The sequence below is a fragment of the Thamnophis elegans genome, chromosome 2 (genome assembly GCF_009769535.1).
Source record: "Thamnophis elegans isolate rThaEle1 chromosome 2, rThaEle1.pri, whole genome shotgun sequence".
In the NCBI taxonomy this organism is placed as follows: Eukaryota; Metazoa; Chordata; class Lepidosauria; order Squamata; family Colubridae; genus Thamnophis; species Thamnophis elegans.
The window spans coordinates 51,821,846-51,842,844 of record NC_045542.1 but is presented as its reverse complement, the minus strand read 5'-3'; the positions used below and the strand labels follow the sequence as shown (position 1 = coordinate 51,842,844).

The window sequence follows — 20,999 nt, the reverse complement described above, 5'->3', positions numbered from 1 at the left end:
ACAGTGTAGGGAGAAGCAATTTTACTTGGAAAATGACATTCAGAGCCTTCCCTTCTAACAGCTCTCTGAACACCTTGTTAATGAAAACTAATTATAGGCTCTACTATATCAGTGATGGTGAACCTTTGGCACCAAGTGCATGCATGCTCACTCAAAAATGGAAGACCAGCTCTTCCAGTTTCTGGCACTGCCCCATGCACAAAGGCTAGTTGATCATCATGTGCACATGCGTGCCAGAAACACGGAAGAGGAACGGGAGGATGCTGTGCATGCCAGGCAACAGTGACTCCATGTTCACTTTGGGCATGCGTACCATAAGTTCACACTCATGGTATTATATTGTTTCTCGATAAGTACCAGCATTCAAATGTTTTCAAAGTATTAACTGGGAACCTTTTGAAGATAGCTTTTCATGAGAGTTACTGGCTTAGTCGAGACGTTAGCTCTTATTTTCTCTGACACTTTCATGAGGGAAGTTCTCTTGCTGGATACGGGTTTGTGGTCTGCCTTTGTTCCCCTCAAGTTCTGCTTTTGGAGCCTTTTCACCTTCTAAGCCCTGTAATTTGGTCAGTTCCGCTTCCATTCCAAATACTATTCTTTGTGGGCTTTTTACGGTTTTGTTTTGGAATTGCAGTAGTTTTGGATGGCCGAGTCAGCAATGTGACTGCAAAGTGTTTTTGTGTTGTAGATAACGGGATGGGGTTTGGCAGGGTGGCTAGTTAGGTGAATGTTGAAGTTCCTTATTTTGCTTGTCTCCAAATTATTGGTTCCACCAGGTTTCCAATTGCTGAGCATTGCTGCACCACATCTGTTCCAACTGCCAAACATCTCCAGTGTACTTGAAAAGCAACCTACGTGTTCCCCAGTTTGACTTCACCCTACACAGGCTCAGATATGGCTAGGGTGACTTTGGTTTGCTCTTTGAGCAGTGCCAGTCTTTCCGGATCCAGCCCTAGTTTACCAAGAGTTGAAATCTGAGAAGGGCAGCTGGTTGGCTGACTCTCCTGTCCACCAAATTGGACAGAATCTACTTCCCTTTTGCCAGCATTTCAAGAAAACAATTCCAATTACTGTCCATTCTGTGAAGTATTTTCATCTCAGCAGCTGGCAAAGCATCTTACAAAACCTTCCATGAATTGGCCAAATGAAACCGAACTAGGAAGCAAAGTGCAGATAGTTGCCAACCTACAACCACAATTGAGCCCAACATTTTCTGTTGCTAAGTGAAACATTTATTAAGTGAATTTTGCCCCATTTTAATGATCTTTATTGCCACAGTTATTAAATGAATCACTACAGTTGTTAAGTTAGTAACACAATTGTTAAGGGAATCTGGCTTCCCGGCCAGAGGTGGGCTGCTGCCGGTTCGCACCAATTCGTGTGAACTGGTAGTTATTCTGCGTAGTTCGGCGGAACTGGAAAATCCCACCACTGGCTGCCCCTGCCCCTGCTCATTTTTGGCCATTTTATAGGCCATTTAAGGCCAATTTTGTGGGGCAAAAATGGCCCAAAACGGCCTGAAAATGGCCCAAAAAATGGGAGGGCCAGTGGTGGAATTAGCCCCATCCTACCTCTTCTTTGAGGCGGGGCTGAGTGTGATGAGTGACATCACCCACCTAATCACATGATCAACTAGCCACACCTACCCAGCCAGAGAACCGGTTGTTAAGTTATTCAAGTCCCACCACTGGCTTCCCCCATTGACTTTGCTGTAAAAGGTGGCAAAAGGAGATCCTGGGATACTGCACCCGCACAAATATGAGTCAGTTGCTGCAATGGTCATAAGCATGAAAAATAATCACAAGTCACTATTTTCAGTAGTGTGTGGTAACTTTGAACGGCCATTAATGAATTGTAGTAAGTCAAGGACTTCCTATATGTGGCAGGTAGACAAAGGATCTCTTTCCCCCACCCTCTCAAATGAGGAATAACTTTGCCTGAATATAAATTTCTTTTCCATCAGAAGTGTAGAAAGGGAGGGGGGGAGTCCAGGGTTCTGAGTTGAAAAGAACCAAAGATATTCACAGTCTGGAATGGTCAGTGATAGTTTGTTGATGGTGTCACGTGATTGTTGGCTAAGGTGACCAGACGTCCCGCTTTTGGCGGACACCCCCGCTTTTTAATGCATTTCCCGCGTCCCGCCCGCTTTTTAAAAAGCACGCTTTTTTTTGGCGCTCACCAGCTCCCGCCCATCAGCTGCTAGCTTGCTGGGCTGGCTCATCGTTCTGTTCTCTATCCTACCTACCTACAAATTTAAGCCAGCCCAGCCTGCCGCTCACTGATTGGATTGGCCTGGACTCCAGCCAATCAGTGAGCTGGCTTGGATGGGAAATTTTCAGCACGCCACGTGCTGAAAATTTTCCATCCCAACCAGCTCACTGATTGGCTGGACTCCGCTTAGCTGAGCACGCCTGCGCAAGTCTTCATTTCCTTTCCTCTTTGGGGTTGCATGCTGCGCTTACCTCACTGGTGAGTAATTCTAATCTATTCTATCTAATAATCAGAGAATTTTCCCGCTCGCCGCGGCAGGAGAAGAGGGTAGGGGCAGCTGCAGCCGCCCGCAGAGAAGTTCCTCTCGCTTCCGGGGCCTTCCCGCCGCCCGGCAGAAGCCCCTGAAGCACGTGGAAGTTCTCTGCTGGCGGCTGCCGCTGCGCCACCTCTCCTCCTGCCTCTTCGTGAATGGGGATCGCCGCCTCCGAGAGCGTGGGCGCAGCGGCAGCCGACCGCAGAGAACGTCCTCCTCGCTTCCGGGCTCCCGCTGCCGGCAGAAGCCCCTGAAGCGCGGGCGGCTGCCCCCTCCCTCTCCTCCTGCCGCGGAGTCCGTTCGGCAGAGAATTTTCCGCCTGCCCCAGCTGAGTGAATGAATTAAATTTGGGATCGCTGCGGCAGGAGAGGGAGGGGGCAGCCACCCGCAGAGAAGTCCTCTCAGCTTCCCGGGGGGCTCCCGCCGCCCGGCAGAATCCCCTGAACCGCGTGGAGTTTCTCTGCGTGCGGCTGCCGCTCCCCCCACCCTCTCCTCCTGCCGCGGAGTCCGTTCGTGATTGTGCGCCTCTGCTCTGCAGCGAAAATGCCACCGCCACCCCCTCCGGCTCTCCCACCCAGACACCTGCCGCCCAGGAGCTGCCCGAAAACCTTCCTGCCTACCACCTGCTGCCAACCGCAGCTGACTCGCCCTGAGTGGGCTGGAAGGCTTTGGGCATCCAAGAAGAGGCGCGAGCGGATGGCAGTGGGGTCGCGCACGGGAGCCGCCAGAAGCCTTCCCCCCCCCTTTCCTTCCTCGGCTGCGAAAAGGATGAGTGGGGGGCGGAGCCGCGGAGGGTCTGGGACCGAGACGTGCCACGCTGAGTGGTGAGACGGATAAGGCAGAGCTCGAAGCGAGTCGTGAGTTTCCTCTTTGGAAAATCTCTGAAAACAGAGTGCTAGCTGGGGGAGCCGCCGCAGCAGCAGGAGCCCTTCAAGGGAAGCCCCTGAGCTGCGAGGGGAGGGAAAGATGCCCCGACCTGGGAGCCGTGTAGTTTGAAAGAGAAGCAGCAGCTGCGCGTTTCCAAAAAGCCTCCCGGAGCCAGCGTGTGGACTGAGGAGCGTCGGGCGCATGTAGGATTTGCTGGAGAGGAGGACTTGGTGCTGGGTAGGCTCGGAAGGGCTGTAGATAGCTTTGCGGGGCAGGGGGAGGGAGCGACGGGAGGATGCACCAAAGGTACCGGGGAGGGCAGCCTTCGTGGCGTAGGTTAGCTCAGGATCGGTCCCCAGCCCCACGCTTTTAGGGGCTGGAGGAGCGGGGCAGATGATGGTGATGAAGTTGAGAGTGCTGGTGGAGAGCCTGAGGAAGGGGTTACTTGGGGGGGGCTTAAAAGGAGACGGCCGGGTGGGAAGAGGGTGAGCGCTTTGGAAAATCTCTGAAAACGGAGCGCTAGCTGGGGAGCCGCCGCAGCAGCAGGAGCCCTTCAAGGGAGCCCCTGAGCTGCGAGGGGAGGGAGAGATGCCCTGACTTGGGAGCTGTGTAATTTGAAAGAGAAGCAGCAGCTGCGCGTTTCCAAAAAGCTCTCCCGGAGCCGGCAAGGGACATGTGCACTGAGGAGCGTCGGGTGCATGTAGGATTTACTGAGAGGAGGACGTGTGCTGGGTAGGCTTGGAAGGGCTGTAGAGAGCTTTGCGGGGCGGGGGGAGGGAGCGGCGGGGAAATACAGTCTTCGGGGTGGGGAGAAGAAGCAGTTAGTCTCTCGACGGGTCACCCAGAAACTGGGTTGTGGGCTGTGAAGTTCCGCTGTTGGGACGCGATACATCTGTAGCGGAGGAGCGGGATCCTGAGGGAGGCTGTTGCAGAAGGGGCGAAATCTGAGATTTCTTTGCTTCTGCGGCAGGATAACGTTTGTTCTTTAGAGGAAGGGGGGGGAGAGACCACTACAGTTGCATTTCTTTTCTTGCTGGGGATTTAGAAGTCTTATGTTCACTTTTATTCCTGGAAAAAAAACAAACCCGAGCCCCGCCGTTGTCCAACCCTCGCGTTTCCTGGCAAGAAATCCATCCCCCATTATGCGAGGTACGCCGGCTTTCGATTGGTTAAGGCATCCTCAGCATCCCCGGTGATCTCCGGGCCCCCGGCTTCCCCATCTCCTCTCCTATGGGGAGACGTGCATCATAATGTTGTAAGCTGCCCGGAGTTACCTGTGTGTGAGGTGGGCTGCCCTATGCATTTGTGTTTGTGTGCTGGAGAGAAAGTGAAAAAGAGAGGGAGAATTATATTAATTAGAAGCGGCGGTGGCGGACGTCGGCAGCGACTGTAACGACTGCTCGGGCGAGGTGCGGAGGAAGAACGGAAGGTTCCTCCCACCCGTGACGACGGCTCCAGCCATGGATGAGCAGGCTGGCCCCCAACAACAACAACGCACTGCTCTTGCCGCCACCTCCGGATGGGAAGCAACCACGCCTGTGCGGCCCCTGTGCTGCGGTGGGAAGCGAGTCTGCAAGGCATGGTTGCTTCCCACCCGGAGGTGGCGGCAAGAGCAGCGCGTTGTTGTTGTTGTTGAAGAAGACGCCGGAGCCAGCCTGCTCGTCCATGGCTGGAGCAGTCATCGTGGGCGGGAGGGACCTTCCGTTCTTCCTCCGCACCTCGCCTGCACGGTCATTACAGTCGCTGCTGACGTCCGCCACCGCCGCTTCCCTCGTCTGTCTCGATTGCTGGAAGCAGTAACAAACGGCGCGTCTGCTCCGCTGTCAGCGCCTTGACAGCCACCCCAGCCGGCGGCTACCGGGCCTCGCTGGAGTCAATTGCAAAACCGCGTTCAGCACTTTGAGGACCTGAGGCATCTTGGGAAATGCAGTTCCCTATCGGAAAGAATGGAGTAGCTGCGAATTTGTAACAACAACAGAAGATAATAACTTGGTGCTTCGCAGGTTACGAAAATCTCAAGTTTGATTTGCACACTGTTTTTTAAAAGTTAGATAAAGAAATTATGCTGTGAAAGTGACTAGAAAGCCTCCCCTCCCCTTCCTGTGTGCGAGAAAGGGAAGGAGAGGAAGGAAGGAGGGAGGGGGGAAGGAAAAGAAGAAGGGAGGGGGGAGAAGATGGAAGGAGAAAAGATGGATGGAAGGAGAAAGAATGGAAGGAGAAGGAGGAAGATGGAAGAAAAAAAGAAGAAAAAGAAGAAGGGAGGGAGAAAAGAGGGAAGGAGGTAGGAAGAAAAGGGGAAGAGAGGGGAAAGAGCAGAAAGACAAAGAGGATGAAGTTGATAGGCAAGAGGAAGAGGAAGGAAGGAAGGAAAAAGAAAAAGGGAGGGAGAGAGGAAAGAAGAAAAGATGGAACTAGAAAGGAAAGAAGGGAGGGAGGGAGGAAAGGGGAAGACAGGGAGAGAGCAGAAAAACAGAGAAGGTGAAGGTAGATAGGCAGAAGGAAGGAAGAAGGAAGAAATAGGAAAGGAGGGAAGGAGGAAGGAACAGAAGCGAAGAGGAAGAGAGAAATGGAAAGAGCAGAAAGACAGAGAAGGTAGATAGGCAAAGAAATGAAGCTGAAAGAATGGAAGGAGGAAGGAAGAGAAAAAAGGAGGAAGGGAGTGAGTGAGGAAAGAAGAGAGGATGGAAGGAGAAAGGAAGGAAGAGAGGGAAAGAGCAGAAACAGATAAGGTGACGGTAGATAAGCAAGAGGAATGAAGGAAGAAGTGAGGAGTCTCGAGGAGGGGGAAAACATTTAGTGACCAAAGTTACAAATGGCATTGAAAAAAGTGACTGATGACCATTTTTCACACTTAGCGACCGTTGCAGCATCCTCATGGTCACGTGATCAAAATTTTGTTTGGCAACAGATTCGTATTTATGCTGGTTTCAGTGTCCTGGGGTGACCTTTTGACAAAAAAAATTTTTTTTAATCAAACACCCCCCCCCCCCCCCCCCCCGGTCAAAGGCGTCCCTCTTTTCCAATCTGAAAATCTGGTCACCTTATTGTTGGCTACATGTACCACAAGAAAGCTTGGTAAAATTACTATGTAGGATACTTTATATTTGCTCTTGTCATTTCTAGTGGAAGGTGATTTTGAAGGTTTTTCTCTCAAACATTCACCTGTTCTAAAAACATATGTATAACCATCCCTTCTTTTCACCCTTCCTCTTGAAGCTAAGAAAGTATGATTCTCAGACAACTACATCACAGATTAGGATCATAGCCACATAACAGATTAGCCTTCATTGCTAATAAAGAGACAATGGAAGCTTTTTACTGAAGTGACTTCCCCAAAAGGCAAAAACAAATGGGAAACATTATGTCTAATCGCTGTTTTATTATTAATTAATAAGGTGCATGGGATTGAAGCCCTTGTGTGTTGTAAAGAACGTGATTTTGGATATTCATAGCTGCACTTGCTTTACAGTAACTACATTAAAGGAACAAAAATAGCCTAAGCACAGGGCTCATCTACCATTTTCCAAAACTTCAGCCAACTGATTATTGTGTAGTGAGCTTCAGTAGGCAAGAACAGACCAGCATAGATACAACAGCATTTATTGACTCAAAACTGGAACTGTGGAACAACAGGAAAATCCCTGTAATTTATACTCTGGGCTCACAGGGCCTTAACCAATCACAATACTTGAAAAAGCCTGCCCAAATATGAATGTTCTAAGTTTTCCTACAAAACAGTTGCAGTTAGCAGTTAGGACAGTGCTGAAATTCATTTTTTTTACTACCGGTTCTATGGGCATGGCTTGGTGGGCGTAGCAGGGGAAGGATATTGCAAAATCCCCATTCTCACCCCGCTCTGGGGCCAGCCAGAGTTGGTATTGGCCGGTGCGCCGAACTACTCAAAATTTCTGCTACTGGTTCTCCAGAACCTGTCAGAACCTGCTGGATTTCACCCCTGAGTTAAGGTCATTTGAAGGTTAGTTTCACTTAAGCAGGGCTTAATACAACTACATATATTCAATTCATAACAGGATGCCTCCTTAAAAGTTCTTGAAGGACACATCTGCATGAGGTATCTCCTTATTCCCAGTCCACAGCTAGGGCTAACTAATTTTGGTTTTTTTCCCCAGATCCAGTGAGATAGTAGTGCTTTCATCTCCTCCCCATGTTAGTCCCCCTATACACACAACTTGTGTCACATGCATGTAGGCTTCTTTCAGCTTCTGCAAACTTTCTCCCTTCTCTCTGTAGCTTTGGATTTTCCCAATGTCTAAACTAGGACCTCTGTAAAATGAGCTGCTTGCTTGTCAAATCCATGTAGTAATAGTCCTGACTCTATAAGTTACAGAGTGCTTAAGGCTACTACAGTGTCCATCAGAGTGTGTTGCACGTTAAGGCATTCATTTCTACTCTGAATTGACATTTTAACAATCTGATTTACAGAGGGCCTAGTCATCTACTCAGAGTGGTCCAGATCTACCTTCCATTGACAGAGAAACTGGTACTGCTCCGGAACTTGTCGGGTGTGAGTCTCTGTTGATGAAGTTGGACCTTGGTGGTCAAGTGGGTTTGTTGCTAACGTACCTACCTCCCAACAGCGTTGCAACGGCCCTCCCCTCACTCCTCGAGTCAGTAGCCGAGTTGGCGGTAGAGTTCCCCAGGCTTATGGTTCTGGGGGATTTCAACCTGCCTACACTTGGCGAACGTTCTGATGGGGCGCAGGAGTTCATGGCTTCCATGACAGCCATGGACTTGGCCCAAGTAATTCGGGGTTCGACTCATTCAGCTGGGCACACGCTTGATCTCGTATTTCTTTCGGAGCAGTGGAGATGTGATCTAGAGTTGAAGGGCATTACAACCTTGCCCTTGTCATGGTCTGATCACTTCCTACTGAGGCTTGACTTTCGGAAACCAATCCCCCACTGTAGGGAGGAGGAACCGATTAGGTGGTTCCGCCCCAGGCGCCTGATGGACCCTATGGGATTTCAGACGGCACTTGGAGAAATACCTGACACTATCATCCACAATCCGGTGGAGTCCTTGGTCGCTGCTTGGAATATAGCGGCGGCAGGGGCTCTAAACCGGATTGCGCCTTTGCGACCTCTCCGAGGCAGCGGATCCAGGAGGGCTCCCTGGTTTACCGAGGAACTCCGGGAGATGAAATGCCAAAAGAGACGCCTAGAGCGCCGCAGGAGGGCCAGTAAATCTGAGACAGACTGAGCACTGATGAGAGCCTTTATCAGAGCCTATCTCGTGGCAATACGGGCGGCGAAATGTTCGCATTTTGCCGCCCTTATTGCATCTGCTGAATCGCGCCCAGCCGCCTTGTTTAGAATAACCCGCTCCCTCTTGAAAGGGAGGGATGCGGATGACCCTTTACAAGGAAGAGCTGAGGAATTTGCTCAGTATTTAATGGATAAAGTCGCTCGGATTCAGACAAAACTGGACTCCAATTGCACGATACCAGCCGAGGTACCGGGGGAAGGTCTTGAGCATACTTTATGGATTGAGTTTCAACATGCTTCTCCTAAGGAAGTGGACAAGGCCATGGGAGCGGTGAGTGCCTCCACCTGTATACTGGACCCGTGTCCCTCCTGGCTGGTCTCGACCAGCAGGGAGGTGACACGCGGCTGGATCCAGATGATTGTTAACACCTCTCTTTGGGAGGGAACCTTCCCGCCCCTCCTAAAGGATGCGGTGGTGAGACCCCTCCTGAAGAAACCATCTCTAGACACAGCCATTTTGAGCAACTATCGCCCAGTCTCCAACCTTCCCTTTGTTGGGAAGGTTGTTGAGAAAGTGGTGGCCTCTCAACTCCGACGGTCCTTGGATGAAGCCGATTATCTAGACTCCTTTCAGTCGGGCTTCAGGCCTGGCTACAGCATGGAAACTGCTTTGGTCACGCTGATCGATGATCTCTGGCGGGCCAGGGATAGGGGTCACCCCTCTATCCTTGTGCTCCTTGACCTCTCAGCGGCCTTCGATACCATTGACCATGGTGTCCTTCTGCGACGGTTGCGAGAGGTGGGAGTGGGAGGCACCGTCCTTCGGTGGTTCTCCTACCTCTCGGACAGGTCACAGTCGGTGTTGGTCGGAGGGCAGAGATCGACCCCAAGGCCCCTCAACTACAGGGTGCCGCAGGGTTCGGTCCTGTCCCCCCTCCAATTTAACATCTACATGAAGCCGCTGGGTGAGATCATACGCCGGCACGGGGTTAAGTACCACCAATATGCAGACGATATGCAGTTGTATCTGTCTGCCCTGTGCCAACTCAGCGAAGCAGTAGAAGTGATGTGCCAGTTCCTGGAGGCTGTTAGGGTCTGGATGGGAGTAAAAAAGTTGGCACTCAATCCAGACAAGACCGAGTGGCTTCTGATGTTCCCTCCCAAAGATTGGCCAACTATTCCATCTCTCAGGCTGGGGGGTTAAATTATACGCCCCTCAGAGAGGGTTCGCAATTTGGGAGTCCTCCTGGATCCCCAGGTGACTTTAGAACACCATTTGTCGGCTGTGACCAGGGGGACCTTTGCCCAGGTTCGCCTGGTGCACCAATTGCGACCCTACCTGGATCGGGAGGCCCTTCAGACAGTCACTCACGCCCTTGTGACCTCAAGACTGGATTATTGTAATGCGCTCTACATGGGGCTGCCCTTGAAGAGTGTTCGAAGACTTCAGTTAGTCCAGAACGCAGCCGCACGAGCGATTGTGGGTGCACCCAGGTACACCCACATCACACCTATCCTCCGTGAGCTGCACTGGCTACCCATTAGTCTCCGAATCCGCTTCAAGGTGCTGGTCGCTACCTATAAAGCCCTACATGGCATCGGACCTGGGTACCTGAGAGACCGCCTCCTGCCGATTACCTCCCATAGACCGATCAGATCTCACAGGTTAGGTCTCCTCCGGATTCCATCTGCCAGCCAATGTCGCCTGGTGACCCCCCCCCGGGGGAGAGCCTTCTCTGTTGCAGCTCCAGCCCTCTGGAATGATCTCCCTGTCGAGATCCGGACCCTTACGACCCTCCCGGCTTTCCGCAAAGCCACCAAGTCCTGGCTGCTCCAGCAGGCCGGGGGGCTTGTGAAACATCCAGCCCCGCGGAATTTGTGAATGTTGTGGTTTTGTTTTTAAAGTGTTGTCTTTGTCTAGTCTTCCCCCTTCCCTTGTCTATTGTGAGCCGCCCGGAGTCCTTCGGGAGTGGGCGGCATACAAGACAAATAAATACAATACAATACAATACTTGCAATCCATAGGATGCTACAGCAATCTCCCTTTTAGGCCATATGTTTTGGAACAGGAGTTCACATCAAAGTGGCTAAAATATTTAATGGTTCGGAGATGGATAATCCTGCCCCTCTGAAGTGAAACAGAATGGGACAATTTGCTGCCATTGGGTTGGCTCGCCACCACCAGGTCACCCTGGCTTTTGGCTACTGGGTCCTTGCTGCTGGCCCGACTGCAGCCAGCTTGTCCTGACCATTTCATCCTGGCTGGCTCGCCCCAGGTGATTCACCTTGAGTAAGTCGCTGCATGATGACTCAACCCGGGCAACTTATCCTGCAGGACAATTTAGTACAGGTGAGATCGCTGTATTGTTATGTCACCAAGCCAAATTCTGCTGATGAGGGCTTTTCTTTTGGGGCAACCTGTTGGTGGCGAGCCAGCCAGGGCGAGCCAGTGGCAGCAAGGCAGTGGTGGAGACCCACAGCAGTGAGCTGCTGGTGGTGAGCCAGTGACGGTGAGTTGGTTGCGGCAATCCAGTGGCAGCGAATTGTCCTAGACCCAAAGTCAAATGTAGTGCCTCCCCCAGGGCCAGCTTACTTTAGCATATTTTTATTATTTCATTTTTATTAAAATTCATTAAAAAAGTAAAAACTAACCCAAACTTTAAAAAAAAGGGGGAGGAGAAGAAAAAAGAAAAAATTGCAGAGGGAACAATAAACAGAAAGAAGAAATTTCCAAGCAAATATAAGCACAATTGCAATATTAACTCTGACTGTTGAGTTACCAAAAAAAGAGCTCATTTTTTTCTGTTATCTAACTTTTTTCTAATAATTAAAAACACAAATCATGAATGCACTTGTTTCTTTTATGAAAAAAGTTTATAAGAGGATTCAATCAAATATATGTGTGTGGAAACAGAAAGAGTGAAAGAAGTTATGGTAACCTGGGCCCAGAATATTAGCCACACAATTAAGTTAGATGATTGGGAAAGGGTATGGGAGTGGAACCTGAAATTAACAATGTCGACGGCCTACAAAGAAAATGTATATAAAATGTTTTACCGCTGGCATCTCTCTCCGACAAGACTGGCAAAAATTTCCACAAAATCATCGGCCAAATGCTGGAAATGCAAAATAACACTGGGCACATACTACCACATGTGGTGGATGTGTCCGGTGGCTAAGACATATTGGAAGCGAATACTAAGGTGGCTAAATGAAATTATGTCAACTAAATTAAACCTCAATCCGGAAATGTTTCTATTAGGGATAATAGATCCAAAAATAATTAAAACTAATCAATATTTACTCGTTCATATCTTGATGGCAGCAAGAATGACAAATGCGCAGTGCTGGAAGAAAGAAAATGCCCCCACTAGTACAATGGTTATGAATAAAATTTTAGAAATAGCGGAAATGAATAGATTGACAATGCTGATTAACAAAAAAGAAGACACAGACTTCTACAAAGTCTGGGAGAAATTATACAAATGGTTTGATAAGAAAGACAATGAGAATTAAGATATATAAATGAGATATTTTATTAACTTAAAATAACTTAAGTAACAATCTAAATATACAATATACAAAGACTAAGTAACAAATGAGATAAGAAATGTATTAGAGGTGAGAATTCACCTACAAGTAATATCAATAGACTACAGTGTTGAAAAAACTTGGATGATCTGATAGGAAAATCCGTTATGAATACCTGCATAGAATTAGTAACCTAGTTTTATACTAGGCAAGGTGAGATGAACTATGTATACATATGTATGAATTTTTGCCGTTTGCGCTGTAAATATGTAATGAATTCTATTTCTTTTTTTTTGTATTTTGTAAATCTTGCCTTTTTTTATAACCTTCAATAAAAAATTTACAATTTTTTTAAAAATGTGTGTGTGTGTGTGTGTGTGTGTGTGTGTGTATTTTCATACATTTTCACGGGTGTAGGTATGCTGGTCTTGTTGTATTCGGGTTATTTCCCTGTGTAAGATTGAGATTGTTTTGGCAACGTTTCGGCGAGGTCCCACTCGCCATCCTCAGGATGGTGTTTTTTGGCTTAAAGCGTGGCTGGAGCTGCTGTCTTTCTATAAATCACCCCCACCAATATTTATAGAAAGACGGCAGCTCCGGCCACACTTTAAGCCAAAAAACACCAGCCTGAGGATGGCGAGTGGAACCTCACCGAAACGTTGCCAAAACAATCTCCATCTTACATGGGAAAATACCTGAATACAACAAGACCAGCATACACACACACACACACACACACACACATACACACACAAACACACACAAACACACACAAACACACACACAGTGTCACAACCCCTGGTATGCCCAAATATGGGAGGGAGCATGCTGCTTCCCTTTTCTGTCAATCGGCTCACTCTGGGAGCCATACAGGCAGAAAGCCATTTTTTTATGTTGCCTTGTTACATTTTTGTTGATAAAGCAGGAGAGCCTGTGGCTTAGTGTCTAATATAACTGCCTAATATGTAATACAGCCCAGGTTCGATTCCCAGTAAGGGTATGGCTAGCTGATGAGAGCTAAATAGCTTGAAATAGATGTATACTAGTCTCCCTTTATTTATTTATCAGCACAAATGCAACACACACACACGTGTGCATGCGCGCGCGCGCACACACACACACACATATAGATAGATAGATAGATAGATAGATAGATAGATAGATAGATAGATAGAGAGAGAGTGAGTCACAACCCCTGGTATGCCCAAATATGGGAGGAGGCATACTGCTTCCTTTCTCTGCCTATCGGCTCATCACAAGAAACCATCCAGACAATATTTTTACTGTTGCCTTTGTTACATTTGTGTTGTATTTGTGCTGATAAATAAATAAAGGGAGACTAGTATACATCTATTTCAAGCTATTTAGTTCAAATCCCAGTAAGGGTATGGCTAGCTGATTAGAGCTAAATAGCTTGAAATAAATCTATACTAGTCTCCCTTTATTTATTTATCAGCACAAATACAACAAACATACACACACACACACACACAGCATCTTTGTAGCTTCAAAACGGTCACTAAACAAACTGTTGTAAGTTGAGGACTACCTGACCTGTACTAAAATATCCTTTAAATATGGCACGTGTGCCAAAGGTGGCATCCAGAGCCTTCTCTGTGGGCACGTGTGCTGTCCCCAGCTACTCTTCTGTTTTAAAAAACAGAAGGCCATTTCTGTTTTAGTCCTTTTTGGCTGTTTTTTGAACTGTTTTCAGCCTTTTTTTCAGGCCTGGAAATGGCCTGGAAAACAGCCCGAAAATGGCATGAACAACAGCTTGAAAATGGCCTAAAACCGGCCTGAAAACAGCCCAAAAAACAACCTGAAAATGGTCTGGAAAAAGGGCCCCAAAATGGCCAAAAACAGGCATCCATGCACAGGCCAGCTGGTCTTAGGGTTGTTTCAATGCGCACACATGCACACGCATTCTGGTTTGGGCACTCGGTGCCAAAAAGATTCGCCATCTCTGTCCTACAGCGTACTAAATTCTACAAGCTGGTTTGGTCTCTTTCTTTTTTCAGCTACCCAGTCTCAATATCAGGGATTTCTTTTGACTCAACCCATCAAAATGTCAAGATGAAGACACCTAATTTGCCCAGTCCTAAATGAAGCAGTCCTGCATGTTTACATTAAAATTAGCCCATGAAATAGCTGTCAAAACTGCTTTGCCGCTGATTTTAGCAGAATGCTATCCAATTTGGCAGCTCAGCATGGCCATCAGATTTCAAAGAAATAATAGAAAATAGCTCCAGGGATTAGTCTGCCTCACTCTGACTGATGGGGGACTGCTTCGCAAAAATACAATCGGCAATTGTATTACTGATTTCCCATTAAGTCCTATGTCCTGTGAGACGTTTAGCCTTGGGTTGATATGCTTAAATGCCCTCCTACCTTCTCTGATAAAACTACAAGGAAAAGTTCTGAACATTAATTAAACCCAGTTTGATTTGACATCCAAGCCAAAATCAGTGGCTAATTTTAATTATGGTTTCCTCGAAACAAGTGAAGGTCAAGATCAAAGTATAGTTTGTGAATCTGGCTTAATTTAACAAATTACAATGAATATTAATGATAGTCAATTTGATTTGTGAAATTATAAACTAGAATGCCAATACTGTATCCTTCTTCTTTCTACGGCTGTATTGAAGGAGCTGAGGAGGAACACAATTAGGCTGATGTTACTTTCATTTGAATTGTACACACACACACACACAAACACACACACACACAGAGAATATTAAATTTTATATTTATTTTGCTAATTTGCATGATCTCCATATACCAAACACTTTTTGATTTTTAGTCTTCCAACATACCTATCAATCAGTTGTTTTATTAATAGATAATGAATCTACATGCCATTTCATCAGAGGAAGTCAAGACTCCACAGAGTAAAACTAATGTTTCTATATGGGACAGAAATATTTAAAACACTTCTCTTCTTTGAAGTGGGATGTTGTCGTTGTTTTGGTTCCTAATACAGCAAAACCACTTTTTCCACCTGCACAGAGGATAATGGCTTGAATGGCTGCCTGATATTGGATGTTCCTCTTTTTCAGGTTTGGCATCTGTCGTCAAAGGCCCTTCGATGTTGAACGCTTCACTTGGTGAGACGCTGTGTGTAAAGTGTCAATATCGAAAAGATTATTATAACTACAACAAGTACTGGTGCAGAGGCTCTGATTGGGGGAGCTGTACATACGTCGTTAAGACTGACGGGACTGAGAAAGAACGGAGAAATGGCAGAAATGTTATCAAGGACAATCAGACGGAATTTGAATTCATAGTGAGAATGGAGAACATCACAAAGGAAGATGCTGGCATTTATTGGTGTGCCATAGGCAGATCCTTGGCTGCTGATCCCAATTGGAAAGTAAATATTACAGTTATTAGAGTAACCATAGGTGAGTCTTTTTATCAAGTACTGTAAGAAGATGAAGGGCGGGGAATACATTGAATATTCATCTCAAGAAAGGTAACGAGTCTAGATGCTGAGAGACAGCAGTGAAAGCCTCTCTAGGAGACTTGCATTAACTAACTCAGTATAACTCTTTCAGGTACATTTCCTGAATTAGCTGCAGGGATTTCTTTTCCCATGACCTTTTTTTTTCTTTTTTTCACCTGTGAATTTTGTCTTTCCTTCCTCCCTCCCTCCCTCCCTCCCTCCCTCCCTCGCTCCTCCCTCCCTTCCTTCCTTCCTTATTTATTTATCATTTATTTATTTATTTATTTATTTATTTATGAACATGTATATTGCTGCCTGCTCGCACATGGCAACTCAAGGTGGCTTACACAGATATAAAAACCATATAAAAGAAAGAAAAAAAGAATAAAAAAGAAAAAGAATAAAATTAGTAAAATAATACCCCCCCATCCCCACCCCCATCCCGGCAACAAGACACATTCATACAAACCATTGATTGGGCTCCATCCTGCTCTGGGTCCCCCAGGCCCACTGACAGAACCACGTCTTCAGCACCTTCCAAAAGAGTGTTTGAGTGGGGGCCAGTCGAATGTCTGGGGCAATGATGTTCCAGAGAGAGGGAGCTACCATGGAGAAAGCCCTTCTTCTGGGTCCCAACAGATGTATCTCCCTCAGGGAGGGGACCCACAACATTCCTTGCCTCCCTGCTCTAGTGGTTGGGTAGATGTGACCAGTAAGGGATGGTCCCTCAGATAACCTTCGTTCCTTCCTTCCTTCCTTCCTCCCTCCCTCCCTCCCTCCCTCCCTCCCTCCCTTTCTGGAACTGGGGTGAGATTGACACAGGTTCTTCTGGTTTCTCCTTGTAGCCTCACTAGGAATGTTCATTTTCTGCACAAGCAACATCCTCCTCAGGAGCCCTGAAGCTTTTGGCTTATGCACCAAATTTCAAGATGTCAGTATAACAGGCAATTCCTGGACAGGGGTTCATATGAAAGGACTTCCAGTGGAAAGAACATATCTTCAAAGACTGGCCTGTGGAAAAGAAGGCAATAAGGATTTCTTCCCAGCACAGATGGGATGTGGATAAAGCAGCAGGAGACTCTGCCCCTTGGGGGCTGTGATCACTGCCACCCAGACAGAACATCCTGCCTGCCCTTTTTACCAAAGCTTGGAATCCAGCAGCGCTTTCTTAAAATGAAACTTCCAGCTGATTTCAGCCTGGAAGATGAGCAATTTAAATCTGCCAGGCAGAATTGCCCTTGGTTGAGAAAGGAGAAATATTTGATCACCCACTTGGTATTAGTCAAAGAAAGCTATATGGAAAGAGAAGAACCAAACACTTTTTTTTCAATGGCATGCAGTGCCAGGTAGTGGATTAGGACAGAGGTGGGCTGCTGCCGGTTCGGATTGGTTCGGGCAAACCGGTAATTCCAACCAACAGCTCTGCCCCAGCACTATCCCACCCTATATAATCGCCGTGTGTTTGATGCCACACACATGCGTGGAAGGCACGCCCACTCACATTTTCAATTCTGGCTGAACCGGATTTTACATTATATGATTCCCACCTCTGGATTAGGAGTAATATAGACCAAATATCTTGTGTCCAGCAGCATTTCTGCAGAAAAAAAGCTTTTGTCCCTCTGATATCTCATCGATGAGAATGTTGATTTCCGTCATGGAGCTTGCTGGCAGCAGAAACAGAAGGAGATAATTGATTGTTGCCAGGGAAATGTAAAGCATCAGTAGTAAACTGGAGTCCTTTAGGGGTGGCATGTTCCCTGCCTCGGCCCAATATTGGAACTCCAGTTCTGATCTTTTGGATTACTGGGTAGAGGATGTACTATATTATGAAGTTTGCCTAGTCTGAAAAAGTGAAAGCCACATGCTTAGGTTTCTCTACTACATAATTCCTTCTATTTCTAACATCCAACCTTTCCCTTAGTTAAATATATCTTCCTCACCACAGAGAGCTAAACTAGGGAAGGCAGCAGAAATCTGCTTTCTTTTTATAGTGATTGAGATCCTGTGGCTACATTCTATCACTGTTCCATTTGTTTGCTTACTTGTTTATTAATGCAGTAGGCATGTTGAAAGATTCCAAAACATTTTATGTGGCTTGCACATGTAGAACCTGTGGGCAGACATGTACATCTTCCCCACCAAAATTGATGGGTGCAGGGGTGATCTTTTCCTCTGGTACTTGCTAGGGATGCTACCTTGCAGATAACCAGATGTGAGACTTATTCATGATTTTGTTCTAGGAATCAGTTGAGTTGGCTGCCATTCAGTAATGGGTTTCACTTATTTTTACCATCGGTTCATACACACACCCCAGTGCTTGCTTTGTACACTTGTGCACCTTTTGCGTATGCGTCCAGCCTTCTGTGCATGTGCTTTCCTCTTGTGCACACCTTCTGCGCATGTGCCCTGCCTCAAAAACATGCCTAATAGGATACCATAGAAGGGGGGGGGGCACCAGCAATCTCCGCTACAGAATGGATTTTCACTGTATCTGCTTTGATGCTGTTGCTGAATTGGCAATATAATTCCTTGGGCTTATGGTGTTGAGGGACGTCAATCTTCCTTTCCTGGGCACAGGAGCAGAAGCAGCTCAGGAGTACATGGCTGTCATCCCAACAGTTTATATAAGCTGGTTTTTCTCAAAATCTGATCTCAGCACCCCTGGGGATCCCTCGGGACCCTCTCAGGGCTGTGCAAATTGAAATTTGAATTGAATTTTTCAAAGTAGAATAGAATCCTAAAAGTTTAAGAGCCACACTGAAATTTAAAGGAAGAAGCAAAGCATTTCAACAAGGGAAGGAAATTGGTTACGCAAGTTCCCTCTCTGCCAATATTCTTGGTATAACACTATTTTTTTAAAAAAAGCCTTTCCATGAGAACACAAACTACAGACCTCTTAGCACGCTGATATTTATATTTGCTGTTTATATTTACAGTTTATTTATTCTCATTCATGGGGTTATTTCCAAAGTTGGAGGAACTGCTACTCTCTGCCAAAGTACACAGACTACTTAGTTCAGAAGGCGGCCGGGGGTGTGTGTGTGTGTATGTGATTGCAAACAAATATTATAATTTCCATCATTCCATACCTTCATTTCCAGGAGCCAGGCAGAAGCAATCAAGTCTGCTGAACGTTTCATTGTCAAATTGTTCCCTCCCACCTCCCCCAGGCATCAATAGGTCCTCCTGATAGGTTTCGACACATCATCAATCTTTACATTTATCTTCTGGGTTCACATAATACTTGTAGCCAATTTGAATGGAAAATAACCTCCCAGGGGAAAGTTACTCCTTATTTCTGAAGCTTGGAATTTTTTCCCCAGTAGTGACAGGTCTATCTTTGTCGGTATAAATTGTTGGTATAATTTTAAGACCATGCAAGCATCGCTTAGAAAATTATGGGTTTGTACTTTTTTAATTTCTTTTTTAGGGCTGCCACCTACCGGTATTACAACAACAGGATATTTTTCCACCACCTCAACCTTCCCTGCTGAAACTACAGAGATAAGTTCAAATAGGTAAGTTTAGATATAGATAGAGCAAGTGACAGGAGTTGTCAGAACTTAAGGATATAAGGCAGGGGTTTTAAAACTTTTTACCACCACATCTCCCTAGAGTAGGGATGTCAAACTCGATTTCATTGAAGGCCGCATCAGGGTTTTGTTTGACCTCAGAGGGGTGGGTGGGCGTGGCCCGGGTAGGCGTGGCCAGCTCATCTTGTGGGGATGGGGGTGGCCCAAGCACTCTGCCAGTGAAAACGGGCTCCCAAGCTCTGTTGTTGCTGGCAGAGGCACTGCAGGGCGGTCCTTTACTGTTTCCAGGGCAGCCCCATGGGCCAGATCTAAGTACCCCACAGGATGGATATGGCCTCTAGGCCTTGAGTTTGACACCCCTGCCCGAGATGTAATCTGAAAGTACACACCTTCCCTAAAAATCCAAACACCAAAATAAACACAAATGAACAGTGAAAACCATTTAATGAAATCTAAGGAAAGATTGATTTACTATAACAATGTACAACTAAATGGTACTTTACACCTTCCCTGGACTCTGTCTCTATCTCCTCAAAAACGGGAGGGAAATTGGGAAAGCCGAATCTAAGGGTGTTAATCAGCGAGAAGCAGCAGGCGAGAGGCATGAGTGAGTTTCAGCACTTTTTACTGCAAGAGTAAGTGACTGCACTCTGCTGGCTGGGCTGCTGGAGCTCACCTTTTAAGGAGCTCTGGCAGACCAGCTAGCCAATGACAGTTGTTTAAACTTCCCGGGGTTTGGGCAACCAATTCCCAGTGAGCATGTGAAAACATGTAAATTTAACAATGTACGTCCGTATGTAACAAAGGGCATATTTATTTGCTTAGATTTCAGATGCCCCTACCCTAAGCAGATGGCAACTGAACTTTAAGCTTTCTTTTAAAAATGCATTCGGACCGATACACTTTCCGAAAAGCTTTCAAAATATTTAGCCCAGACAGCAGGTGGCTCTCATCTGTCAATGGAAAATTTCCTCTTCTGTTGACCCTCCCACCTTTCTTTTTTTCATATATATCTTTATTTCATTTTCATATTCATTTTATACAATCACTTATATACTGTGCATAAAAAAAAAAGAAAAAAGGGAAAAAAAAAAAAAAAACCCCACATGACACTTCATTCCCCCATACACCCTCTCTTCTCCCCCTCCAACTTTCCTTTCACCCCTCCAGCATTCCCCTCTTCTACTTCCCTACCCCCTCAGACATCTCCCCCTCCCTCCATCTCACCCTCCTTACATTCCCTCTCACTCCCTCTTTACTTCTCCCTTCTCTTTCCCTCTTCTCCTCACTTTGGTGTATCCATACAATTCAATTTGTTTTTTACAATAAAAGTAGAAAAAGAAAATAAGAAAAAAAAAGAAAAACGAGCCGCAGTACACAAGTGAATTCTTATTGTTCTAAAGATTGAAACTGTAATTCCACCCTCCCCCCTCCCCCCTATAATCCCCCCTCCCTAACCCCCTTACGGCTTCGCAGGTCCCATGCCCGGCATAATTCTTTAACAAGCATTTGAGTATAATAAGGCCAGCTAACTTTAAAATTAAAAAAATAAAATAAAAATGAAGCCAAAAAGAAAAAGGAAAAATAGTAGAAAATAAGAAATAAAAAACACCCACACTCACACACAAAAGAAGAAAGAAACAAAAAGGGTCAATAAACCCACTACGTTAACACAGCTTCCCATTATCTGTAAATTTTAAACAATGTGACTCATTCCAAATTTCGATTATTTTGCTACTTGCAGGGTTTCAAACTGTATTAGAGCCAGGTAAGTTGATCAATTAGAATTCCCCAACTAAAAGTCTCCTTGCTTTGCCTATCTATTCAGACCTTTAATTTATCTCTTTTTTATCCAAATATCCAAACCTTTCTAT

At 46.3% G+C, this 20,999-nt stretch overlaps 1 protein-coding gene across 1 annotated transcript in view; it reads left to right on the top strand.

Annotated features, from left to right (window-relative positions):
* Positions 1 to 20,999, top strand: part of CD300LF (CD300 molecule like family member f) — a 34,354-nt gene that overhangs the window by 1,300 nt on the left and 12,055 nt on the right. The window contains exons 2-3 of the mRNA XM_032210980.1: positions 15,204 to 15,548; positions 19,023 to 19,110. Coding sequence (XP_032066871.1) covers positions 15,204 to 15,548; positions 19,023 to 19,110 — 433 coding nt within the window. The remainder of the gene's footprint in view (positions 1 to 15,203; positions 15,549 to 19,022; positions 19,111 to 20,999) is intronic.